General features: G+C 37.8%; 1 protein-coding gene across 1 annotated transcript; it reads right to left on the bottom strand.

Moving 5' to 3' along the window:
• Positions 1–386: 386 nt before the first annotated feature.
• Positions 387–19,800, bottom strand: LOC18442608 (dynamin-related protein 3A). Its single transcript, XM_006852823.4, has 20 exons — positions 18,937–19,800; positions 17,304–17,586; positions 17,146–17,174; positions 16,947–17,048; positions 16,509–16,577; positions 16,289–16,348; positions 15,844–15,957; positions 15,607–15,655; positions 10,950–11,059; positions 10,523–10,615; positions 10,320–10,412; positions 10,052–10,189; positions 6,296–6,409; positions 6,095–6,190; positions 5,870–5,912; positions 5,338–5,486; positions 5,119–5,265; positions 2,043–2,095; positions 1,833–1,932; positions 387–1,073 (listed from the first exon to the last, which is right to left on the bottom strand). The coding sequence occupies exons 1-20, from the start codon at positions 19,303–19,305 to the stop codon at positions 795–797; spliced, it is 2,490 nt and encodes an 829-aa protein (XP_006852885.1). The 5' UTR covers positions 19,306–19,800; the 3' UTR covers positions 387–794.
• Between the last annotated feature and the right edge of the window lie 3,527 nt (positions 19,801–23,327).

Genomic DNA, 23,327 nt, shown 5'->3' on the forward strand with positions numbered 1-23,327 from the left:
AACAGGTAACTGGGAAAATCTTCAGAATCACCACCCTCAAAGAAATTTAAACTTTGTTTATTAAAAACTTCCCAGTCCGACTCAGGCTCACCCAAGTTGGACCAGGCACCCTAACTGAGTCAACCTCTCTTGTTCAACCTAATACTCTGCATGCCTCAAGCACACAAATGGGCTGTACGAACAGCCATATCAATGCAGTGAATCCCCTGAAAGAATTTTGAAGCTGAATGGCACATACTCGTGCCAGAGAAAGAGCTAAAGCTAATTTAATGTGTATTTCGACCCCTGAGAAATTTGAAGCTGAATGGCGCATACTCTTGCCAGAGAAAGAGCTCTCAAATAATTTAATGCATGTGCATTTCAACAAATGGTCATAGTTCACGATATTTAACAAAGAATACTTTGAATTACAGATAATGAGATATTTGTTCCCACACGGACCAGATATACTTCCAAAACTCTCAAGCACCACATTGTGACTATAGAACTTAAATAAGTACATGAATTTCACAATGGGAAAAGCTTATCAAGAACTCAGCGAACCACCAGCTCTCAAGATTCTTATTCCGTTCTTATAATCAAAGTCGGTACTGAGCATGGCGAGATATTTTAGAAGCTACCAACAAAATCGAATAGAATGCATGGTCTGTAAAATAATATACATTTGCTCTCACCCTCCTCTTTTTGTATTACCTGAGAGAGTGCTACCCGGGGTCAATCAACCATTAGAACTTCACGAAAGGTAGACCCTCAAAACCAAATCAACCACAACTTGGAAACACTGGTGCAGGTTCCTAGGTATCAATAGTTGGGTAGGCAGATCCCTGACCAGAATGGTGGCCACTGCCATTAGCCTCAGAGCTAGTGTTGAAAGGTGATGGTTGCTCACCTGAGTGTGATGACTTCCGGGACCTAGGGTTTTTTGGTGAGCCCATGTAAGGTGTGAAGTCACCATTGGGCACTGTATAGTAAGAGGACGGCAGCCCATGTATCTTTGGTAGACCAGTTGCATCAGTGGCCGTACTAGAGCCTTTCAAAATGCTATCGGTCTCAAGTGGCAGTTCATCCAATGTCTAGGACAGAGTAGAATGGATAATGTCAGTAAACATTGAATAGTGGTTGTTAGGGATAGGTAGTTGGGTTAAGGTTACAAAAGTCAACAGGATGCCGTCATTTATATTTTGGGACAGTTAAATGCGGAATATGGTCGTCATACCAGTATGGTCATAGGGCTCATGACCATCCAATCAATCAACGAATTCGTCAGTGATAGATGGAGAGTGGGTCCCCAAGCATGTCATAGAAGTACATCTCCTTCTCCATCAACCAATGTCCAACCCATGGATTGATTGGTGATGACTACAATGACCATGCCGTTATAATGACCATATGGCTAATTCTAGGCTATTCCTAATATTTTTGATGCAGTATGACTTCTTGGGTGACTCACTAAGCACAACTCAAATGCATTTTTCAGAAAAGATTCCGACTATCTTGAATAATTTTGCAAAATAATAAATGAACCTAAAAATATTACAAAATTACACAAGTTTTGTTTCTTTTTTTCCTTGAGAGAGAGAGAGAGAGAGAGAGTGTTCCCATAGCCTCATGTTGCAAATCTTTCAGCTAAAAATTTCAGCAATTTTGTAGAGAAAAATTAGATAATTCCTTTGCAAATTTTAAAATGTGTAAGGTCAGTTTGTTCTATTTTTTTTTATTCTTTGACTGATACACAATGGTCGTCTTGTTACTTTGAACCAGTAGCTTTCACGTGATGAAATCTTTCAATGATTGTCTAATTGTTTTACCAATAAGATGCAGAAGGCACTCACTCGGAAGGCTTGTTGCAAAACACGGAGGATTTCACGACTGCGTTTCCGTTTTGTTGCTATCTCTTCAGGCTCCTGCAGCATCTCTTCAAAAATATTTTCTCTGCTTACATCCAAAAAGGAAATTTAGCCATAAGCCAATGCTAAAAACAAATGATTGACATATAAAAATGAACACGGAAGTTTGAAAATTTGATTAGACAGCCATCCTACCTGTATAGTTTCCTAATAAAGACATTGTGAAGCTCTCTCTTCGCATGGTTAACCTACATAGAAAGTCACATAACAAGCATCATTGAGTGCACAACCAAGGTATCTCTAGGTAATTTAAAAGTTCAAAGATGCATAAAAACCCCCCTCTTCAATAAACCTATGTTCTATTTGAATGACAGATTGAAGATCACAATCATACTTATTTTCTTTTCAACTAGCTTCTACCAACCCAAACCTTGGATACGAGGGCACTGCAAAAAGCAGCACTCCCAAAACATCGTTAAGAATGACTGTAAGTCAAGAGGTAGATCAACTAGATTTGCTCTTTGGGGAAACAAACTTAAGGGTCCAACCCTAAGTATCCCATACACACACCTGAGCTATCTACCACTAGGCTAAAGCCTACCACTAGACTATAAAGCCCAAAAGACGCAACTTTTTTTTTTTTGATAAATAAAAATGCATACTCATACTTCCCTTTACATTCTAAGTTTTAAACCAAGCATTCAAAGGAAACAGATTAAGTGAACTAAATGATTAGCCTTATTATAGGATGCAAAATCGAGTTACTGCACACAGATATCGTCTAATGAATTGTGCCACCTTGTCTGCACCAGGATCACTGCTTCAGCCAGGCTTTCAATTACCAAATAATTGCCATCAAAGTGGCAATCTAGAAAGTAGAAACCCTCGCAAATTGTACTTCCATGCCTCCTCGACCCTCTAGGGGCTGGAATGACTATTCATGATGGTATCTCACTCTCTAAGAAGATCATCCACTCTTACCCCCCTAAACTTCTCCCGTGAAAGAAAAACCCACAAACTTAAGCTCATGATAGAAGGAAGCAAAGAAATCCATGAGGCTATACTTTTAGGAGGCGATTCACAACGATACCAATTACTGCACAATTCAGCATAGTTTGTCATGTCAACTTCAGTGAAGGTTCAGTTAACATCAGCCATCTGCTGTTGACAGCAGATGGGTGATGTTACCAGTAACATATTCAACGGGGATTACTATATATAACAGAAGGGACAAGATAGAGAAACTAATTTCCTTCAATGGGTGGTCACTCAATTTATAGATCTTTCAAAAAACTAATCGGGAAGTTTATCATAATACACTGAAGGAGATGAATTATTTAGCACATTACACATCTCTGTTGATTCAATTTCCAAAAGCCCATCAAAATACATGTGCCATGAATTGAAATAGTTGAAAAGGGAAAAATGTTAAATAGTTCATAACTTGGGTGTATTTTGATAAATTTCCCAAACTAATTTATCCTTTTTCTGCAACTTTCAGAGTCACATAAAACTTAGTTTGTTGATGCGCGGCGAAAACAGTATATTACCAACTATCAATGAACATTGTTTTTCCCCCTTTCAGTGAATTAATCAATGACTGTTAGTTTAAGAATAGAAAAATATAGACTGGCACATTATTAAATCTAGAGAAATAACACGAATGTGGCAGAACAATGGAGGAAATGTATTTGAGAGACTTGTCATCCCCTGTGTGCATATCAGGGAAAATTTACAGTACAGGTCAAGCATGCTTAGGGATTGGATGTCTGTGATGAAAAAGGGAAAAGCACATAAAGGTGAGGATAAGACGATTATGTAGACAACCATCTAAAGGTCATTTGAAGTGAAATTTTGATGGCAGCTCTTTCTGGAATTCGCTCAATGGATCATCTACTATTTGCAGAAGCAGGATGCGAAAGGAATTTGGTACTTATCCTTGACCACTTTAGCATCTAGTGAGTTACTCCTAAACCTCCTATGGCTCCCATGTTATCTTGGTCCCAAGTTCCCTTCACAGCGAAGGTGCCGCCAGATTATTAGAAATGTAACCAAATGTTGACAACATCTCAAAGATATGCCATTGAGAAGAAATTGGATGTATAGGATGTGATGCGTCAAAGTTGCTTAATAGAGGGGTATGTTAAAAGGAAAGAAGGGAAAGAACATTGTGACGAGTACCATTTCTATCTTTCAACCATCAAGCATCCCCCAACTTTCTCTTTCTCTCTCTGGAATCCCTCTCACATTTTCTCATTCATCTCCCCATCTCATTCATTTTCTCACAATCTCCTCCCACTCAAACTCCAATACTCTCTCTCTCTACGTTTTCTCACAATCTCATCCCACTCCAACTCCAAGACTCTCTCTCTCTCTCCCCCCCATCTAACCCAGAACTTCATTGCCAAGCTTTTCCCTCAACCTTAGATAGGTTTATTTCTCTCTAGTTGATGGTGTAGAAAAAGAATGGCAATTGAGGGTGTGGCAGACAGTATGCTGGAGCAGATTCTTCTATTCGAGCTTGTGTGGAAGGTGGTAGATGTGGTTTTGAGAGAGAGAGCGAGAGAGAGAGAGAGAGAGAGAGAGAGAGACAGGGAAGGATGAGGAGAGAGAGATTCAAATAGAGGAAAGAGTGAGAGGCCAGGCAGAGAGAGAAGGTGTGGAGGTTGCTAGAGAGAGGATGAAGCCAGGAAGAGAGACAAGAAGGAATTTGGGATTTCTAACCAAAAGTAAGAATACAGTGGCAACCTTTTATCCCAATCCAAACGGTTTCTCAATCAACGAAAGTATTTTACTTCTCAGTTTTGACTGAAATTCACTTGAAAATTGCGTTATGGCTATTTGAAGATGGGTTATTTTGGTCAATTTATTATTCACGCCCCTTTCTAAATGTTATCCACTGTTTTTCAGGGGGTGTGAAGAATAGATTAACCCTATAACCTACATGCATACATATATGTATATACATACACATTATACATATACATAAACATATATATTCTTCATAAAACAAGCTCTCATTTCATACTGATAAAGCCTCATTTTTTGCCAGATTACGATTATCCAGAGTTTTTGATGCATTTGAATGTTTTGCATACTTGTAACTTCATGTGTGATTCTCTGGCATTCTTTTTAATACAACAAGCATAAGTTAACTTAAAAAAAGAAACTCATATGGAATGATATAAACAATGGTTCTCGTCATACTAAATCAGATTACAGCGACAGGCCCTTTAACATGGGATAACCAAGTTGTAAATGTGTAACTTACCAAGAAATGCATTATTGCCTTCGGAACATAATCCTGGATGTTCTTTCTAACAATATCATAGTATGATCTCAAAAGCAATTTTGTCACTCCTATTTCAACTGCCTCCTGCTCTGTTTGTGTCTCCGAGGGCCTCAGGATGCTAGGAGGCTAAAAGCATAATAATAATGCATCAGTCAACCCAAAAAAAACAATGATTTAATTTATTAACATTGGTGTTACCTCTTTTAACTGGATCATAGAGAAGGAGTTCTCCAAATTATGAGCAGGTTCACCATATGATTTGTTTGTAAAGTTCTCCCTTGCACTTGCACGGCTCTCACTACCTCCAAATATTGATGAGATGCCCCAACTTGACCCAGAGGTGCCTCCTGTTCAGTATTAGTGACTCAGTGGAGGACTAAAAATTTGTATGCATAATGGGAACATTCTGCTTTCCATTAATATGTAAATTTGGAGAAATTTTCAACTGTCAATCAATAAACTACAATAAAAATGTAAGTAGAGTGGATAAATCAGATCATGGTTGTGTTAGTGTAGTGAAGAAACAGAATACCATGGGATAATCCATGAGATAATCAATAATATAAGAAACAGTGCGATAATTTCTACGAGTATGCAAAACGAGGGGCATATAGAGAGTGACTCCGACTGCAGTGCCTAATACAATTTAGACGAGGTTAGCTCAGATCACTAATCAGTTCAGTTAGAATTTATACAACTCAAAATATATATTCACCAGATACCAACTTACCAGCTGATCCTGGTCTCTCATTATTTGCAACCGGTCGAATCCCCTATGTCATTACAGGAAAAGAAAAACATCATTAAGACATGAAGGAAACCAGTTAACAAATATTATGCTAAGTTCACTGCAAGCAGCGTTTTCAGAACAAGGGAGTTCTAATATCAAAAGAATGCTACTTCATTTCACTGGAAACGCAAGCATATGATAGTGAACGTTACAATGTCTACAAACCTGGTCAATAACCCCGTTTGCAGTAGATCTCGCAAGAAGTGCACGGGACTTCTGAGTCCTATCTGACATTTGAATTTTGTCAGATTCTACCCCATCCTGAAACCAGAATGCAGATTCCATTTAAGAATGCTTCTTATTTGACTTAAGATTGGGCTTGATACTGTATCAGAGACACACAATAGCATGACCAGAGGAAGTAACCTTGGCTTTTGGCAAAGTCGCTGATAACCTAGAAGACTTCAATTGCTGGGTGGCCATCTCTACAGCTTTACTTCCGCCAATAAAATTCGGGTGTGAAGTATTTATATAATCCATCTTCAAAATCAATACACATTCATCAGTATAGATGCTAAATAATGCAGAAAAGTACTGATCCAGATAGATATGAATAAATTTAAAATTGCAGTCATCTATGGCAGTACTCAAAATCAGAGGCACAAAACAAGAGGTGAAGAAGCTGCAGGAAATTGCATAGGGAATTTCCTTAGCCATGTTTCCCAAAAATCTCATTCATGTACATACACTTGTAGACACCCACTTTTGAAATTAGTAAATTTTTCCTGAGTTCCTGAACCCTAGGGACAACCATAACCTAGTAGACCTCAGTCATCTTTTCAGACCTAAAACCCAAACTTTAGACTTATCCAAGCCCGAAATCAGCCATCCTAGATAGCCCTAAGCCTTATAAACACAGGAAGCTAACCTAGACACCAATCCTACACCCAAAACCTGAAAACCAACACCTTGAAGGCCTAGCCCTCTAGACCCCTCAAAACTCACCCACATTGGGCCAAATTTTATTCTACACTGAAGAGGAGATCAATAGCTTTCCAACAGTCCAAGACTCAGATGAATCTGATTTATGGTTTGTGAGTTGTGGACCGAACGAATTTGTTCGTCTCAAATTCGATTCAGATCCAATCCCCAGATGCCTGGGGGGCGGCGTCCAAAGCAAAAGAACACCTAAGCACTGGGAGATCCAGCGTCTAAACCCTATTCAGATGTCCAGAATTCCGGTATCCACCCAAAAATCGACCCAAATGTCGGGAGTCTGGTGTCCTCAAACTTAACCCAATCAAACTGACTTTTGACTTTTGAGAGATAAACATGTTGGAAACTTCTGCAAAACGCGTGGGGATGTGTGGAACAATCTATAAAAAGGCCCAAAACGTACGAAACTCCTAGATCTGAACCTTCTTAGAAACCCTAGCCATAAACTTAATCCTAGAGAGAGAAACCCTAGGCTAGTCTAAACCCTAGGTATCCAAAAAAACCGTGATTTTCAATTCTAATCATATAATTTCATTGTTAAACTAAGCCCTAGGAAGATAAACCTACGCATTCTTCATGAAGAAAAATCGAAGGAGCACCGTGTAAACAACCCGCGGTCTGATACAGGCACCAAATCCAAATTTAACTTTAGTTGAATTTGTTTTTTTAGTTTTGGGGTATTCCGATAGGATTTGATTGATCTTAAGCCATATCTGCCAGCGGTTCTCAAATAACCTTGATCTACCAAGATCTGGATTCTTTTTTAACCATAATTTGAGGGACCCCACTAATCTTTATCGTTTTTTATTTTAACTCGTTTAAAGCATAAATTTGGGGAAGTGTCATATGAGGTCTCACCCGATATGCATTGTAAACAATAGTACAAACTAATAAAGAGATAGATGCAAGAAATATCACCACATGGGTGGCAGTAAGGATAGAGTCCAACTTTCCAACTCTTGCAAGACAATAAACCAAAAGAAAACAAGCCAAAAGACAACACTTCCATGAAACCTTAAGGCAAGAACAGAATTGTTGGGATTGGAAGTGGGATCAGGATAGTGACCAGGATCAGGAGTGGGTTATAGTGAAAGGCTAGAAGATCCATTTAGTTGGGAGCGCCTTTCGTACAATGCATATGTTATAGATTGAGATCCCTAAATGTTAGGGATCGCAATCCTCCCAACCATAAAGAGTAAATATAGCTTCGGACTATATATACTCTTCAAAATAGGGTTCTCCTTATTTAAAACCAGCAAGCGATGTACCTATATTAAAAGTATGATTGCATTTTTAGCTTGGCTATAATAAAGAAAATCATCAATTTCGTATCTTGGTCTTTAAGATGGGGATCGAAATCCCTAATAGTAAAATCAAGATCCCAAAATTAAAAAATTGAGTTCCCTTAAAGATCCCTTTGCCAGAGCACAAGAGAGAGAGATTTGTGAGTGGCACTGTCACGTAGGTTGGGAGATCTCAGCAACTATGCACAAGACAGGTTCCACACAGCCATGGTGTCCTATATCTTAAGAAAATGTTGATAAAAATTAGACAAAAGGAAATAGATTTAAATCTATATCAGCGGGCAAGTATACAAGGATAGATTTCACTCGAAGAAGACATGGCAGATTTTTACAGGCTAACAAATGGAAAAATGCTTAAGGGCCACCATTTTCCAGTCATTTGGCATTTTCACCATGTCAACTTTTCTCAGAAACAAAGGAATCACAGTAGAAATTCATAAGTTTGGTATGCATGGTGAAGAAACAACAAAGAAAATCAGTGGTGATGAGAAATTATCTGATAAGGCATTAAAATACTAGCAATGAAAATTAAAAGTAAATCTAAATAACAGAAAACAGGATTCGCACTTGGAAGTGATTGATTAACGTGTTGATGATCGGCTTTGACCTGCCATTGAAACCAAACCCAACACACACACACCCACCCCACTTCTGAGGCTTCCCCAAAAAATTATTTTTAACAGTCACCCAAAAAACTCATCTTTATATGGAACTCACATGTTTAAGCATGGTTATTTTAGGAACAAAGTCTAACACACCCTTGCAAGCCTGTATTTAGCAATATGGTATGGATAATAGTCGAACCAATAAAAAAATAATTGACTTGATTAACAAAATTGGCAAACAAATTGTAAAAATAAAACCACAATCCAAGAGTGATGGAAATGCCATGGAAAAGGAGAAATAGCTAAGGGAATTAAACCAACACTTGCATAAGAAATATGCCAAAACTGGAAAATAGATGTAAGTAGAATTGAGAAAACGGAAGAAGAAGAGATGATATATGCCAGCCGACCTCATTAGCAAATTTAGTGATCAAGTTAGAAAGCAAAATGCAATCTCCTAACTGAAGGATATACTTCAGAACAAGAACTAGCTGAGCATAAATTAACGGATGATCCCAAAATGAAGAATACCAAACGAATAGAAAATAGGTTTGAGCAAGACAAAAAGAAGATTAGGTAAAAAAGAAACTCAAAACAAGACAAGACTGAGAGCTGAAGATAAAAAGACAATTCACCAGCATCTTAAAAAGAGTATTAAATTGTTAACCAGAAAGCATCTTAAAACATTAACAAAAACTTTGAAAGAAAAGGACTCGAATTCCCCTCTTAGTAGTAGCATAATCATTCACCAACTTCAAATTCTCCATATCCACGAGGATACAATTTATCTTCCAGCCATTTAGATGCTCATATTTAACATTATACTAATTCACATGTTCAACAAATTTTACAGAATAAAATGTGATAGTGGAAAGAAGTTGAAGGCCGCATGCTATATTGTCAGTGTGAATGCCAGCAGCTCATAGAAATTCCATCATCATAGATGAGAAACAACCAAAATTTCCAAAATAAAGGCAAATGAAACCGGGGGAACAGAAAAGAGAATCCCCAAATTGACCATCAGAAAGTGTGATGGAGAAAAAAGAGATAACACACAACCCAATCCAACTATCGATCACATTCCACGTGTCCAAAAATGCCTATTATTTTCCTATGGGCATGTTAATCAACCTTGAAGACTTATAAGACACTGAACCAAACGTATTAAACTCTTTCAGTTTACAAATGTTGAACGCATCAGAAAATAAGCTCAATGATAATTCCGATTGTTTCATATAGATCACACTACAATATTACAGGTCAGAAATCAAGCATACCTCCATTTCAACTATGTGGCCAATCATTGTCTCAACAGGTCCCAAACCTTCTCGCAAGAAGTTTCCAATAACTTCATCCAGGCGTCTCCTCAAAACAGGAAACCGCTGCAGCTCAACAGCCTGGCATCGATGACTCATCTGGATTGATTGGAAAATATGTTACCATTTCCACAGATTCAGAATTTCAAGACACAGACTAACCGTTGGTGACTGATAAAGACAGGCATGCCAAAACCCATTTACCCTTTTTCATTGTAAATCCATATACCTTTATTAACTCGTCGTATATAAATCGTGCACACTGAAGGCTTGGATCTAAAAGTCGAGCGATCTGCCTTTTTATCAAGACTTCAAATGGTACCTAAATATGCATATACATAACTTTGTTTAAGTAAAAATGACAGGTATTGGTATTCCAACTTGTTAAATAAAATAAACACCTAATTCACGCTCGAATGATGTTTTACCCACCTCAGGTACAAACAAAGCATTTTTGGGGCCAGTAGCATTCTGAATAGCCGTTCGAATATCTTCATCAGTTAGATCATCACAGGGATCAACTTCCTTCAATAATTCATACATAGTATTAGATCATGAAGACAACCTCTGTAGGAACTTAACACTAATCGACTTGGGAGGATCACTGTAGGAGTTAACACCAAAGGTCTAAAGCCCAAGTCCTCACAGTCCTGACTCGGCACTAAGGCGAGTCCAGCACAAGACCAGTAAGTTTTAATAAGAAAATTTAAAAATTATTGAATGAGGTGGAGGGTTGGGCAATTCTGGGGTCTTTCGGCTCAGAATCATTAACCTCCCGATCCGGTCCGACTCGGGAAATCCTAAGTCAGGAAGAGAATGTGTGCACCACCTGAAACTTTACAATATTAGCAATACGCACCTCCAAGCATTTAACAAATATAGACTGGAAAATATAGTGAATGCGTGCGCCCCCTGAAAGCTCAGATGTAGACATTTCCTCATTCTTCCCCTCGACCATTGATGAAAATGCTGCAAGATAGAGTCTATCAGTGGAAGGGCAACAGGAGGAGATATCAAGAAATCAAATGAGGACTTCAAGAACTGAATGCAAAATATATTGGCCAAAGGCCGAGTGAAAATTCAGTCACAACAAAACAAAATCAGCCCTAGATTCATTGAAAAGAACAAGCCTGCTCAAAAAACTGGAAAAGAAACACTCATTTCCAGCACACAAAAAGAATGACTCAACTATATCATGCTAACAGCACCAAGATATGGCCAGCCATGGACTGGGCTTGCCCAGCCAGACAAACCCCAGGCCCAGGCCACTACATCAGGGCCGAAGGCCAGGCCCTACCAAAATCAAGGTCCTATGGCAACCTGGGCATGGGTCCATGACCAGACCTCTTCTTTTTTTTTAAGGCCAATTTAAGAAAATGTATAGAAATTTTAAAGAGTACATTGGATATGATTCAGACCCATTACAACTGCTTAGCATGCATCATAATTGCATTCCGTATTTGAATTTTAGTTTTTTTTCTACAAATTCAAATAACTTGGAATTTTAAAGGTCTATTATTAAAAAACAGGATAATCTAATAAAAATATAAAACGTATTCATAAAAATTAAGTAGACCAAAACACCCCTAAAACTTTCAGGGATATTTTGGTCAATTTACTTTTTGCAAATAATTTTTTTAATATTTTTATTAGGTGCACCCTGATGAGAAAAGTGGACGCCCCAAATTTCATGTGACTTGGATTTATAGAAAACACTAAAATTGAAATACGAAATGCAATTGCGACTGTCAGATCGGCCCAGATTCAATCTGAGCTGTTGGGCTTACACTATTCCATCAGCCCAAGGGCTCACAAGATCTTTTCCCTATTAGAATCACAAGAAAAGCATAAAGATAGAGGGAGAGCCCGTCGGGTGGTATATGTATGGTTAAAATGGCCATAATACATAGTTCACTTTTATTTGTGTGTGTGTGTGTTGTGTGTTGTGTGTGGGTGCGTGCACATGTGTGTGAGGCCTCACATCAAACACTTCAAGGTTATCTTATTTTTTTCCTATCTTATAGGCAGAGTGAGAGAGCCTATGGACCTCTGTGAGAGAGAGAGAGAGAGAGAGAAAGAGAGACAGAGGTCTCGCATCAAACACTTGGAGGATATGTTCTTATTTTTCTTCTTCTATGTAGAGAGAGAGTATGAGTTCGTGAGAGAAGGAAAGAGGGAGAAAAGAAGGGGGAACGCTCCTATCCAACACTTGGAGGACGTCTTCTTTTTCTCCTTCTTATATGTCGAGAGAGAACGTATCGTCTGCGCGTCTAAGAGAGAGAGAGAGAGAGAGAGAGAGAGACCTTGCATTGAACAATTGGAGGTGATCTTCCATTGTCTATGCAATGTTCAATAAAAATGATGTCATCTTATTATAAGAGAATGTACAAGACCTTTATACAATGTCATATATAAATACATTGTCTTAATTTTAATATATTGAGGGTACATTCTCTCCATTTTTAATTTTTAATATATTTAAGATAATGTATTAATGACTAATGAGCATCCAAACCCAGTGATTCTATTCATTCAATATTTCAATCCCTAAAATTTCGCTGAAATTTTACATAAACTTATTGAGTAAGATGCTAAAGTAGTTGAAGTTTTAAAGAGCAATTCACTAGATTGCCGATTCACCGATCCGGACCGATTTCTCGTACGACTGATTTGCTCGATTGATCTAGGTTTTCAGACATTGTCAAGAAACAAATAGTAATCACAAGCAACGAGATTACTTCTTCCCTGGTTGAGTCAAATTATGCTTGTCAAGATCAAGGATGTCCACCTGCAAATCGAAAACACCTAGAGCACTGGCCCCACATCTAAGTCTTCTATCACTTTTCTCTTCAGTCAAATCCTTATGCAGAGCACAGCGATAAAAAGGGTTCTACTAAACATCATCGAGGACGGAAACATTGTCTTGACCATGAGCAATGCCTGCGGTTGTTGTGCAAATTGTTGAACCTATGTCCTAAGATCTTCAATTTCTTCATCTCTAGAATCATTTAGTAGATCTACGAGACTTCCCCTTCCACGCCCCTTTCTTGCTAGTTGCTACCATGGATTCACCGAACCACAAACCCTAAGATGACCATCAGCAAATCTTAGGCTAAAATCAGTAAGTTCTAAGCTCAGGAAACCTTGGCTGAGATCAGGAAATTTTAAACTGAAATAAGCACATCATTGCCTGAATTCAACGAGCCCTAGACTTGAAGGAAGATTCATGCCCTTGTTGACCATGAATCCTTGGCTCTAATACCATTTGATGTAGGAACTTGAAGGAGAAATAGAAAATTAAACAAGTAGCACATATTGAAGAAGCTTGGGATTTCTTTTTCAAACCCCAACTAGGGCTTCAAAGCTACCCCACGCCCACCCCAAACTCAAAACCACATATGCATAGTTCCCTAGACCTCACACAACTCTTTTTTATATCTTAAATGAAGTACAAAAGTCGACATGCCCTTCACCAAAATAAGATTGACTAAGTAGTCCTAACTTAGAAATAACTTAAAATACCTCAACTTTAAGTAAAATACCTAGAATGTCTCTCACTTAACCAGGAAATAAAAAAAATTAAATCTAAGACAAAAAACAAAACTAAAGTAAGATGGAATCCACTAAGAAAATATCACGATCAATGCTTGTTCTTTTTTGTTCTTCTTGGTTGCTCCTCTGGGACTTGTATCATCCAAACAAATGTGTGTACTAGGAGGAATCTGCTGCTTCGATAGATGATAGTCTTCGCTATTTATACTTTGCATGTCATCACCCCCTCTCTCTACCTTGTTTTCTTCTCTCATCTTTTACCTCTTCCCATCTTTTTCCTTTCTACCTTTTTTCTAGCCCTATCACCCCACTGATTCTTCCTTTTCTCTCCTCTTCTCTCCCGACTCTTCTTTTTCTTCCCCCCTTCTCATAGGTTTAATTTTTGTTTTATTTTTTCCTTACATGTACTGAACTCACTTTATTGTCTGCAAAAGGCCTCTTTTCTTTCTCTTTTGGTTCTCGATCTCCATCTGGATTTTATACAATCTTATAGAGCACCAAACCTGTGCGCTGCCTCTAGGATCCCGGGCCAACTCAGACCCCACTCATTGCCAGGCCCACAGCAAGGCCATTGATTCTTTCAATAAATACACAAAAACGACCAAAGATTTGTGGAAAGGAAAACTGTATCAAGATGATTCCAGGTAACAACCACCACCAAGTCTAATAATATATCAAATACTCATTGAAAAGCTTTGCAATGCATTAAAATACATGAAATTGAATTTACAACATCAATATGAATGCGCGAGCATGGTATGAAGGTCTATGTCTAGCTGCTAGAAATCCCTATTTTCCATGAATGTGTTCCATTCCGCTCTAGGAAGTTCTTCCTTGATGGAGGAGATCCAGCAGGCAGTATTTAGCCTCCCAAAATGATACAGTTCCTACCCATGCATCATTGATAGCTCTCAAGTGCTTGGCCTTTGGGCATGAGGAAAAGCAAATGGAGGGAAGGTCATGCTGTATGTAATTTGATATCGGGAAAGCTTACGGTCACATGTTCAGAGTTTACTTGGGCAAAATGCTCGAAAGGTAAGCGTTTGGATTTAGATGGTGGAACAGAACAGGTGCTTATATTTGGTTGATACTCCCGCCTAACATAGTCAAAGAATACCCAAAAAAAATTTCATGAAGCTCCAGACATGAGAGAACCCCTTTTTTGTCTCCAATTCATCACCATGTTCAAATCATTCAATTGAACAACAGGATCGACAGAACATAGCTGATTGAAGGGTTCACAGTTACATAGTGCAAGTGAACTTCTAGTCCACACTTTGTGGAAGACAATACAGGCGCAGCTGTGCTTCAATTTCTGCAGAAATCCATTTTTTTCCCTTAAATGTTATGAGTTTGAGTTTGGCTCAAGAGTCAATGAGAAATACAGACAAGTTCAGGTGGCACTCTAATGACCAAAAGAGAAAATGAGACAGAATATGGTAGTATTTAGAGTTATAGAAGAGGTTGACGCCTAGAGTTTATAACTCTAAAATGTACTTGTGAAGAATGCTTCAATTGTGAAGCACTGAAAATTGCCATCGGATCCAATAGTTGAGAAATTAGACAAAAAAAGCTTGACCCCATTAAAAGGTCAATTTTGCAGCTTGAAATCACGTGCCAAACACCTCAGGAGCACAAAACCTTAATACACTCATGTCCAACACGTCTCTAGAATTTGGACATCTGTCTAAAATTTGGACTTGTTTTTAGAAGCTTTTTTTTTTTTCATAATTGTATGTGTGCACAAGTACGGACAAAATTGTGTCGAGAATTTGGACACAAATCTAATCTTTATATTAATTTTTATAAAACCAAAAAATTACACCACATGTAGAGATGCACAAATCTACAATACAGATGTCCCCATGTCCAAGAAGTCAACTGCACGTCTATGTAAAACCAAATTTGGATGAAAATGATGCTATAGGACAAGAAAAAAGGAATCAAGCAACGTTACGGATTACCCTCTGAGTATTTTGTGAGAATGTTGAGTAAAAGTGCCCCCTGTCCGGCCTGTAGCATAAATCCATATAGTAAGGGAGACATTAATTAGAAAAACAGTGCAAATGAAATGGTTGTGTAAGAAAGAATAACAGAATTTCAGGTATGCTAATTTCAGGAGAATGTGCTCTAAGTGTGCATACTAAACAAACTATGTCATTGCCAAATAGTTCAGACTATCTATGCCGTTATCAACATACTTTGGATTCTGTAACTTCACCATATGTGGCAAGCTCTTTCACAACAGAAACCATTTGAGAATTTATACGGGCTTTTAGACCTGGTAGAACAGCTTTGATATGCTGCACAAGAATCTGTAAAGCAAGACAACCATGATGTTATTGCCAGTCAAAAATCCAGCTAAGTACTATAAAGGCACCGGCAATATCCATACATTTTAGAGGCCAGAAGGATACACCTCAAATACCCAAGAAGATCAAAAGGAAGAGAAAAGATAAACATCGGTGAGCAATTATAGTAAAAAAACAATCTACCCATTTTAAGAAAGCAGAATGGAAAGTACGAAGCTCAATCAGCAAGATAAGAAACTGTATGTTGATACAACATCCTTATGGATATGTCTCTGAAATTTCTCATTCCAGCAATTACTATTGCCCTACAAAGATATATTATTCATTGCCCTACCTGGTTCAACTTTTTAGCTAACTGAGAAATACCACAACGATCTGCAAGACCATGATATACCTGTCATTTGGCAGAAGTAAATGAAAAGTAAGCGGTGAGGGGAACAACACATTAGTTGATCATTGCAATTTGATCATTGCAATGAACAATAGACAGTCTATAAAATAAAATAAAAAAGGGAAAAAGAAAAGAAAAAGAAAGGATAGAGTATGGGTAGTACTGGCCGACTGCGGAAGAAGTTATCTTCACAGGCAAGGGCATCCTGAATGCTCCGGTTGTACATAATATCCTGTTTCAAAGCACACAAAAGATGAAATTAAACATGTTGAATTCAAATGATTTGCGTTCACAACAAGATAAGGGCAGTGCCAATTTTCACACAATATCCCAACCTTTAATCTAAGTATTATATATGCAATTATGCATGCGCTCCGCCTCATATAAGTAGAAGACTCGTGCCAAAAACATTTCCAGTATACAAGAAGACACAATCTGATGGAGTATTCATCAGCCACTAAGGCTTCCAACTCCCAAGTCAGGCCAAAAAGAACAAGAAAGGAAAAAAAAAAAGGTACTAACTTCCAAATCTCATCCACATATATCATGCAAGAAAGAAGTAACAAACAAATAAAAATGAGAGCGAAAGAAAGCAACGAACCTCTTGGCTGCGATTCACAATGCCGATGTAACCAAGTCGAAGAGGAATTACATGCCCAAGCAACAGCTTGCGAGCATCTGTTCCCCTGTCCATTATATCCAGCTGATAACATGGAATAAAATCTCTTGTTATTTCCTATTGTCAGATATAAAGCATATTATGAAGTATTTGTAACTACAGAATCTTACATACAGCTAACCTTTGTAATCACACCAATAGTACGAGAACCTGCCAAGATTTTTCAACATTCCATGCATTAATACCTTAGTCGAACATGTTTTCACGAATCGTAGAATAACATAGAAAATCAACTTGAGGTGGAAAAACTAATGATAAAAGTACAAATATAAAAATTACCATCTGGATCGGCAATTCTTGCCATCTGAAGTGCATCTGAATTGGATAAATCAGCATTTGCAGGAGAAACTGCCAAAATTATACAAGTTTCGTGCTTGATATATGATAATATCATGGTTCTAATCCTTGCTTCGATATCAGATGGCTGGTCTCCAACTGGAACTTTAGTTATGCCAGGCAAATCTACTAGAGTGATATTGAGCACATTTGGTGAGAACACCTTCAACCTTATCTGTTTATCTGAAACACCTTTGTTTCCTCCTGCTTCCCGATCTGTTTCAGCCTGCATTCAAGAAGTTGGATTTTGAGGAAAACAATTCAAATATCTTCGAATCATCATGGTATATCATTACAACCTTAACTGACTTCCACATTCCATTCTCAGAAGGTTCTAACTCGAATCAAACTTGCAACAACCTTGCAATACCCAGCATGATAAATAAAACAAGCTAGGAAGCACAAAATCTTAAATCTCTTCCAGTACTAATATTCACAAAAACCCATACCAATTTTTTGCTTTCTTCTCGCCAAGCTAAACAAAACTTACCCTTTGAAATGCGCTCACTTTTTCTCTCACTCAAAAGGAAAGCGAACTTATCGATATACCACAACTGCTAGCCAAATCCAGTACATCTTTTACCCAATAAAAAAATGAAGACACACCATACAAACTCCAATATCACATCATTCAAATCCATACTATCTCATCCAGTTTTCAATAAAGAATGAAAGATGTTCATGACACAGAAGCAATTCCCAGCTAAAAAGCCACAGAACTTTTTGATGACAGTCAACTTAGACTAAGTCACCAAAATATACTTTTAACAATTAGTCAATAAAACATATATTGGATTCTATTTTTTAGTTCTCCAAGCATAGCTCAACGTACCCAAATTTTCTAAACCAATATCCATTGACTAGCTAATACTGCAATCACAAGCTAAAAGCCACAAAAGTTATTTGACTATTGAAGCTACAATTTTTATTTCTATTTTTTTTATAACATTGACGCTACAATATTCAGATCTCTACCTAGACTAAATCAGTAAAACCTACTGTGCATTTAGTGAGATATTATTTTAAATAGCAGAACACAAATGTCAAGCTCCGATAGAGTGAGAGAGAAAGGGAGAGCCCATATATGTCCCTCTACAAATTCCCTGAAACAATAGAGACTGTGCTGAGACTACAATTGCAGTTTCCATTAAAGAACAAGAAGCAGCAATTGATGTAGAGAGATAGCACGCATGATGGGAGTGAGAGAGGGGTATGAAGAATGGAAGTGAGAGAGAGAGACCATATTTTTCACTATAAAAACTCCCTGAAACAATTAAGTGGATATTCTGATGGGAAAATGGGTTCATAGTTGCCTTTAAAGAGCCAGAAGTAGCAATGGATGTAGAAAGAGCACATCGGGAATGGAAGTGAGAGAGAGAGAGAGCATAAGGAGTGGAAGTGAGAGAGAGAGAGCACATGGAATGGAAGTGAGATACATACAGAGAGAGTAACCAAACAGACAAACGAAAATAGCAAGATAGTCAAATGCAAGAGACAGGGAGGCATAAACTGAAAGAGAGAGAGCTTGATCAAAAGATAGAGATAGAGATAGAGAAAGATAAAGAGACAGAATCACCTGAATTTCCCGTCGAATGGCTGCAAAATCAAAAAAACGCTTCCCAGGCAGGTGCAAGAACTCCCCCCACTCTGATCCCTCTGCCCCCTCCCCCTTTCGAGGTGTATTCACAAGCTGCAAAACCAGAGGCCGCCTCGTGCAAATATCGGAACCCCTCGGCAAGAAATCCCTCCCAACCAGAGACTCAAGAACACTCGATTTTCCGCTACTTTGGCTTCCCACCACTGCAACTTGAGGTAAGTCTATGGTGGAACTGCTCCCTAACTGTGCAAATATGTCCTGTAACTTGTTCACCATTGGGATCACAGAATGACCCAATGAGTATCCTGATGCATCATCAGATACAGCATTTTCTGGTGGTTCAGCCATGGATTCTCAAAGAAAAGCTTCAGACACCCAGCTATACAATTGGGAAAATGATCCCAAAATCGGCTCTCAAAAGAAACTGGCCACAATAAAACCGAAACTTATCCCCGACAATCCCAGCATGTATTATTTTGTGGACTTGCAGAGAACCTAGAAAGCCAATAGTGATTAGATTTAGGAGAAACCCCAGATGCAATTTTGAAAAACAGCACAATATGGGAAGATTCTCGTGTAAGTCTCCAATGGAATTGCAGAGAATAATGGGTAAAACGAAGGGAAATTGAGCTCAAAGAAAAAACAGCACGGAACCAAGTTATACAGTGGAGAAAGAGGACATCAATAGCATGTATCAGAGGAAGCCTAGATTCAGAGATGGAATTAGGGTTTTGAAGAAATACTAGCTGTAAAAACTACAAAGAGTGAGGATTAGGGTTTCTGAGAGGGGGGGAAACAAATGGAAGACAAGTAGAGGCAGCGTATTTTCCCACCATTCAAAATGCAACTTCTCCACAGCCATCGGAAAAAAAGGCATAAAAAGTTCGATGGTTTTTTCGGCACGTGCGAAGCATGGATTGATCAGGGTACTCTGGTAATTTTATTAAAAGGGGTATTTTAGTAATTTTGAGATATATATGGACGCTACAAGGGAGTGGCATCCATTAAAATCAGGGTAGTTTAGTCATTATGGGGATCCTGTTTTCAACTTTTTTTTTCATATTCATGTTAAAGATTATATATTCTTTATAAATTAAGATCAAATTATATTTAAAAAATATATTTATTGCCAAGCCAGCATTTCTACAATAGCCAAGCTGGCCGTATAAAAACTGTGTCCTTCTAAAAAAACAAAAAAAGTCTCATCTGGAATCTCTCTTTAAAAAGTACTTTGGGTATAGAAATATTTACGATTGCTCTATAATCAATTTTCAATACCGACTATGAAATTTGAAACTCAAAATATGATATGAAAAGGAAAAAAATAATATAAATCACGTGGATTTATAAACACTCATTATCGAGGTGAAATGGACAGTTTGGATAGTGTGTTGCAATATATATTGCTTCTAGGGCACGAAATCGTAATTTTTTTCATAACCATAAAATGTTGAGATTATCGATTTAAAGGTTTTTCGACACCAAAATTAAAAATTTCAGTAAGTTTTGAAGTGGGGCATTACTTATTTTAATAGAATTGCAGCCCATGTCACTATTTTGAGAATTGTTCATTTGTGATTCAAGGCTGCTGTAGTAAATTTGAGAGTCCTACTATCCATTAGAGTACGGGCATCTTATCATTTTGAAGATTATGTGAACTGTGGAGTGTTATTCTAGCAGGAAGGGGACTTTCAGTGGTTCACTAGCCAATGGAATGGTATTATTTTATTTTTTTAAGAAGGTACACGGTTATCAATTCATCAAGGTAATGGAATTTACCGGAAAAGAAGAGAAAACAAATAAAGAAAGAAAAGAGAAGAACGGGATCAACGGCACACTAATGAAGGTGCCGGTGACAAGGATCTAAGAAGTAGCAGCTTTGGCTAGAAGATCAACATCATAGTTAAAGCCTTTCTTGACATGTAAGAACATCACCTTGCAGGACTCCAAAGTCATGATGATTTCATCCATAATGCTGCTAAGGCTCCATGGCATGAAGTCCAGACGATTGTACCATTTGATCACGTTCACTGAATCTCTTTTGACAATCACTTTTAGGTGTTTTGAGCTGAATAGTATTGCTTGATCAACTCAAATTAGCCATATTATGCTGGTTCATGTTTGACTCTTAATTTTACATAAGTATCATAGATCTTAAACTTTATTGTCTGAACTATGAAGTTGGAGCTCCAAAAAAAAAATTAAAAAAAAAACACACACACACTTATATGCACCAAATAACTGGGGTTATTTTGATTTTTTTGTTACATTTTCTTTTTCGTGCCTACCTAGGTGAAGCTCACATGTCTCCGGTCAATCAATTAAAAAAAAATCAAATAGTGTGCATACACGCTAGGCATCAATATGTGAAAACTAAAATTCCATGCTGTGAAGTCTATTCCATTGGACCAACAAGATTGTCTATTAAAAAAAGGAAAAGTATACAACGAGGCCATTTACTTTTTGTATAAAGTAGTCACAGTTAATCTTGATCATTGAATATGAAATTGAGTGGTTACATTTCTTCCATTGACCAAGCACAAAGTTCAAAAGAAATATTCTCGAACTTTGTGATACACTCAAACTATAAAATTTCACATGATGGTTAATCAATTACGTCTCGTATAATAGGTTAATGGTCTCATTGTATGCAATCCCCTAAAAAAATTTCCTAACAAAGTTGTTGAGAAAAATGGGCAAATGTTTTGGGGCACCATGTTGCATAATTAGTCCCATGGGCAAAAATAACTCTTCCACGAATTTTTATGGCGACCAGAAATTTTTCAAAGATCACTTGATCCATCTTGGGATTCATTTAAAAAATAAAAAAGTAAAACCTTATTTTTCAAATAGAAAAGGCGGGCCTCAATCAATCGTGATCCTTTGAGCTGCAAATCAAATACTTCTTTAGACGTGTCACGCACATGAACAAACATGTGTGCACAATTAAATGCACAGCCTGGTCCTGTGGGACCTCAACTCACACTTCATGTACGCATTACCATCCATGGCTGGAAAATCATTTGAAACCACGGCTTGGTATTTTGGTCCTTGCTCGGACCCAATCGACAAGTTTGATTGTACTTTTAAAGAAAAAGTATATAATGAGACTGTTTATCTTTGGTATAAAGTGGTCACAATTAATCCTAACAATAGGATGTGAAAATGAATGGATGCATTTATTACACACCAAAGTTTTTGACTTGATGCTTATATGTACATGTGACCTCCTTGTATCAAGGGTAAACGATCTCATTGTATTCAATCCTTAGTTTTAAAGACCAAAGCTAAGACTAACTTTATTTCTACTCAATATTGAATCTTATTTACTCCTTGCAAGTTATGCTACATGATTTACATCCAAAACGTGTTTCATTACTATGGTTGGAAGATCCAATGAAAGCTCAATCTTAATTATGCTAAACTTTCATTAAATAATAAAAGGAAAGTACATTGTAGGCCCATGGCTTTACAAAGTGACACCTCAAATCTCGATAGGAATTGCAATCTTGATGCTAGACATCCTACAAATTTATCATCAACCTCATAATCATGAATCTTAAGAAAATTGATTTCAAGCTCTAAAAATAGTCAATCTTATCACACATTCTTTTTAACTGTCCATTTCAGGCGTTTGCAAATCTACTAGACTTGCATCAGTCTTAGAGCTTTAAGTTTGATAACATCTCAAAGAGTTTTTGTTGGAAAAATGTTTTGTGAAATTGGAGCAGAAAATGGTACGATTTCCAAAAAATGAGATCTTGAACTCTTCTTGTTTTCGAGCACGCATAAGTGCATCTCAAGACGATATTTGCCCCATTTCAATTGAGTATTTAATGTGCATAAGAAGGGCAATTCGTCATTGGGATACAGGGAAACAAAGAGGTCTTTACAATGTTCCTAAACTCTATGTACACGAGCATGGAACCCACACATGAACACCAGAGTCTTGATAGTTTAAAGAGAGAAAATCGAGTAGAGAGAGTGTTTAACCCATTGGTTTGCTTGCTGGAATTACAGAGAAAATGTGCATTGAGAGGCTCAAAAGTGTGCTGTAAAAACTAACTTGTATGGGTAGGAGGGCCCTTGTTATAGAGGGCCAAAAGGCTGCCCGCTTAGTGTTGTGGTGAGCGAGGGGCACCTGGGCGCCTCATGCACTGACGCAAACGTGTGAAGTGCGCTATCAAGCCGACGCCCACACCCTAGCATGTGTGCGCGCACGTCGCACGCTTTGCATGCCAGCACACGCACATTCTCTCTCATTTGTTCCTAGAGTGCATTGTATGGGAATGCATTCTCTTAAATATATCTCATGTTCAATATGGGACTCAAACCCACATATTCCTCTCTCTCTACAAAGGCATTTTAAG

The sequence above is a fragment of the Amborella trichopoda genome, chromosome 13, assembly GCF_054954075.1.
Source record: "Amborella trichopoda isolate Santa Cruz 75 chromosome 13, AtrichopodaSantaCruz75HAP2 v2.0, whole genome shotgun sequence".
NCBI classification, from domain to species: Eukaryota; Viridiplantae; Streptophyta; class Magnoliopsida; order Amborellales; family Amborellaceae; genus Amborella; species Amborella trichopoda.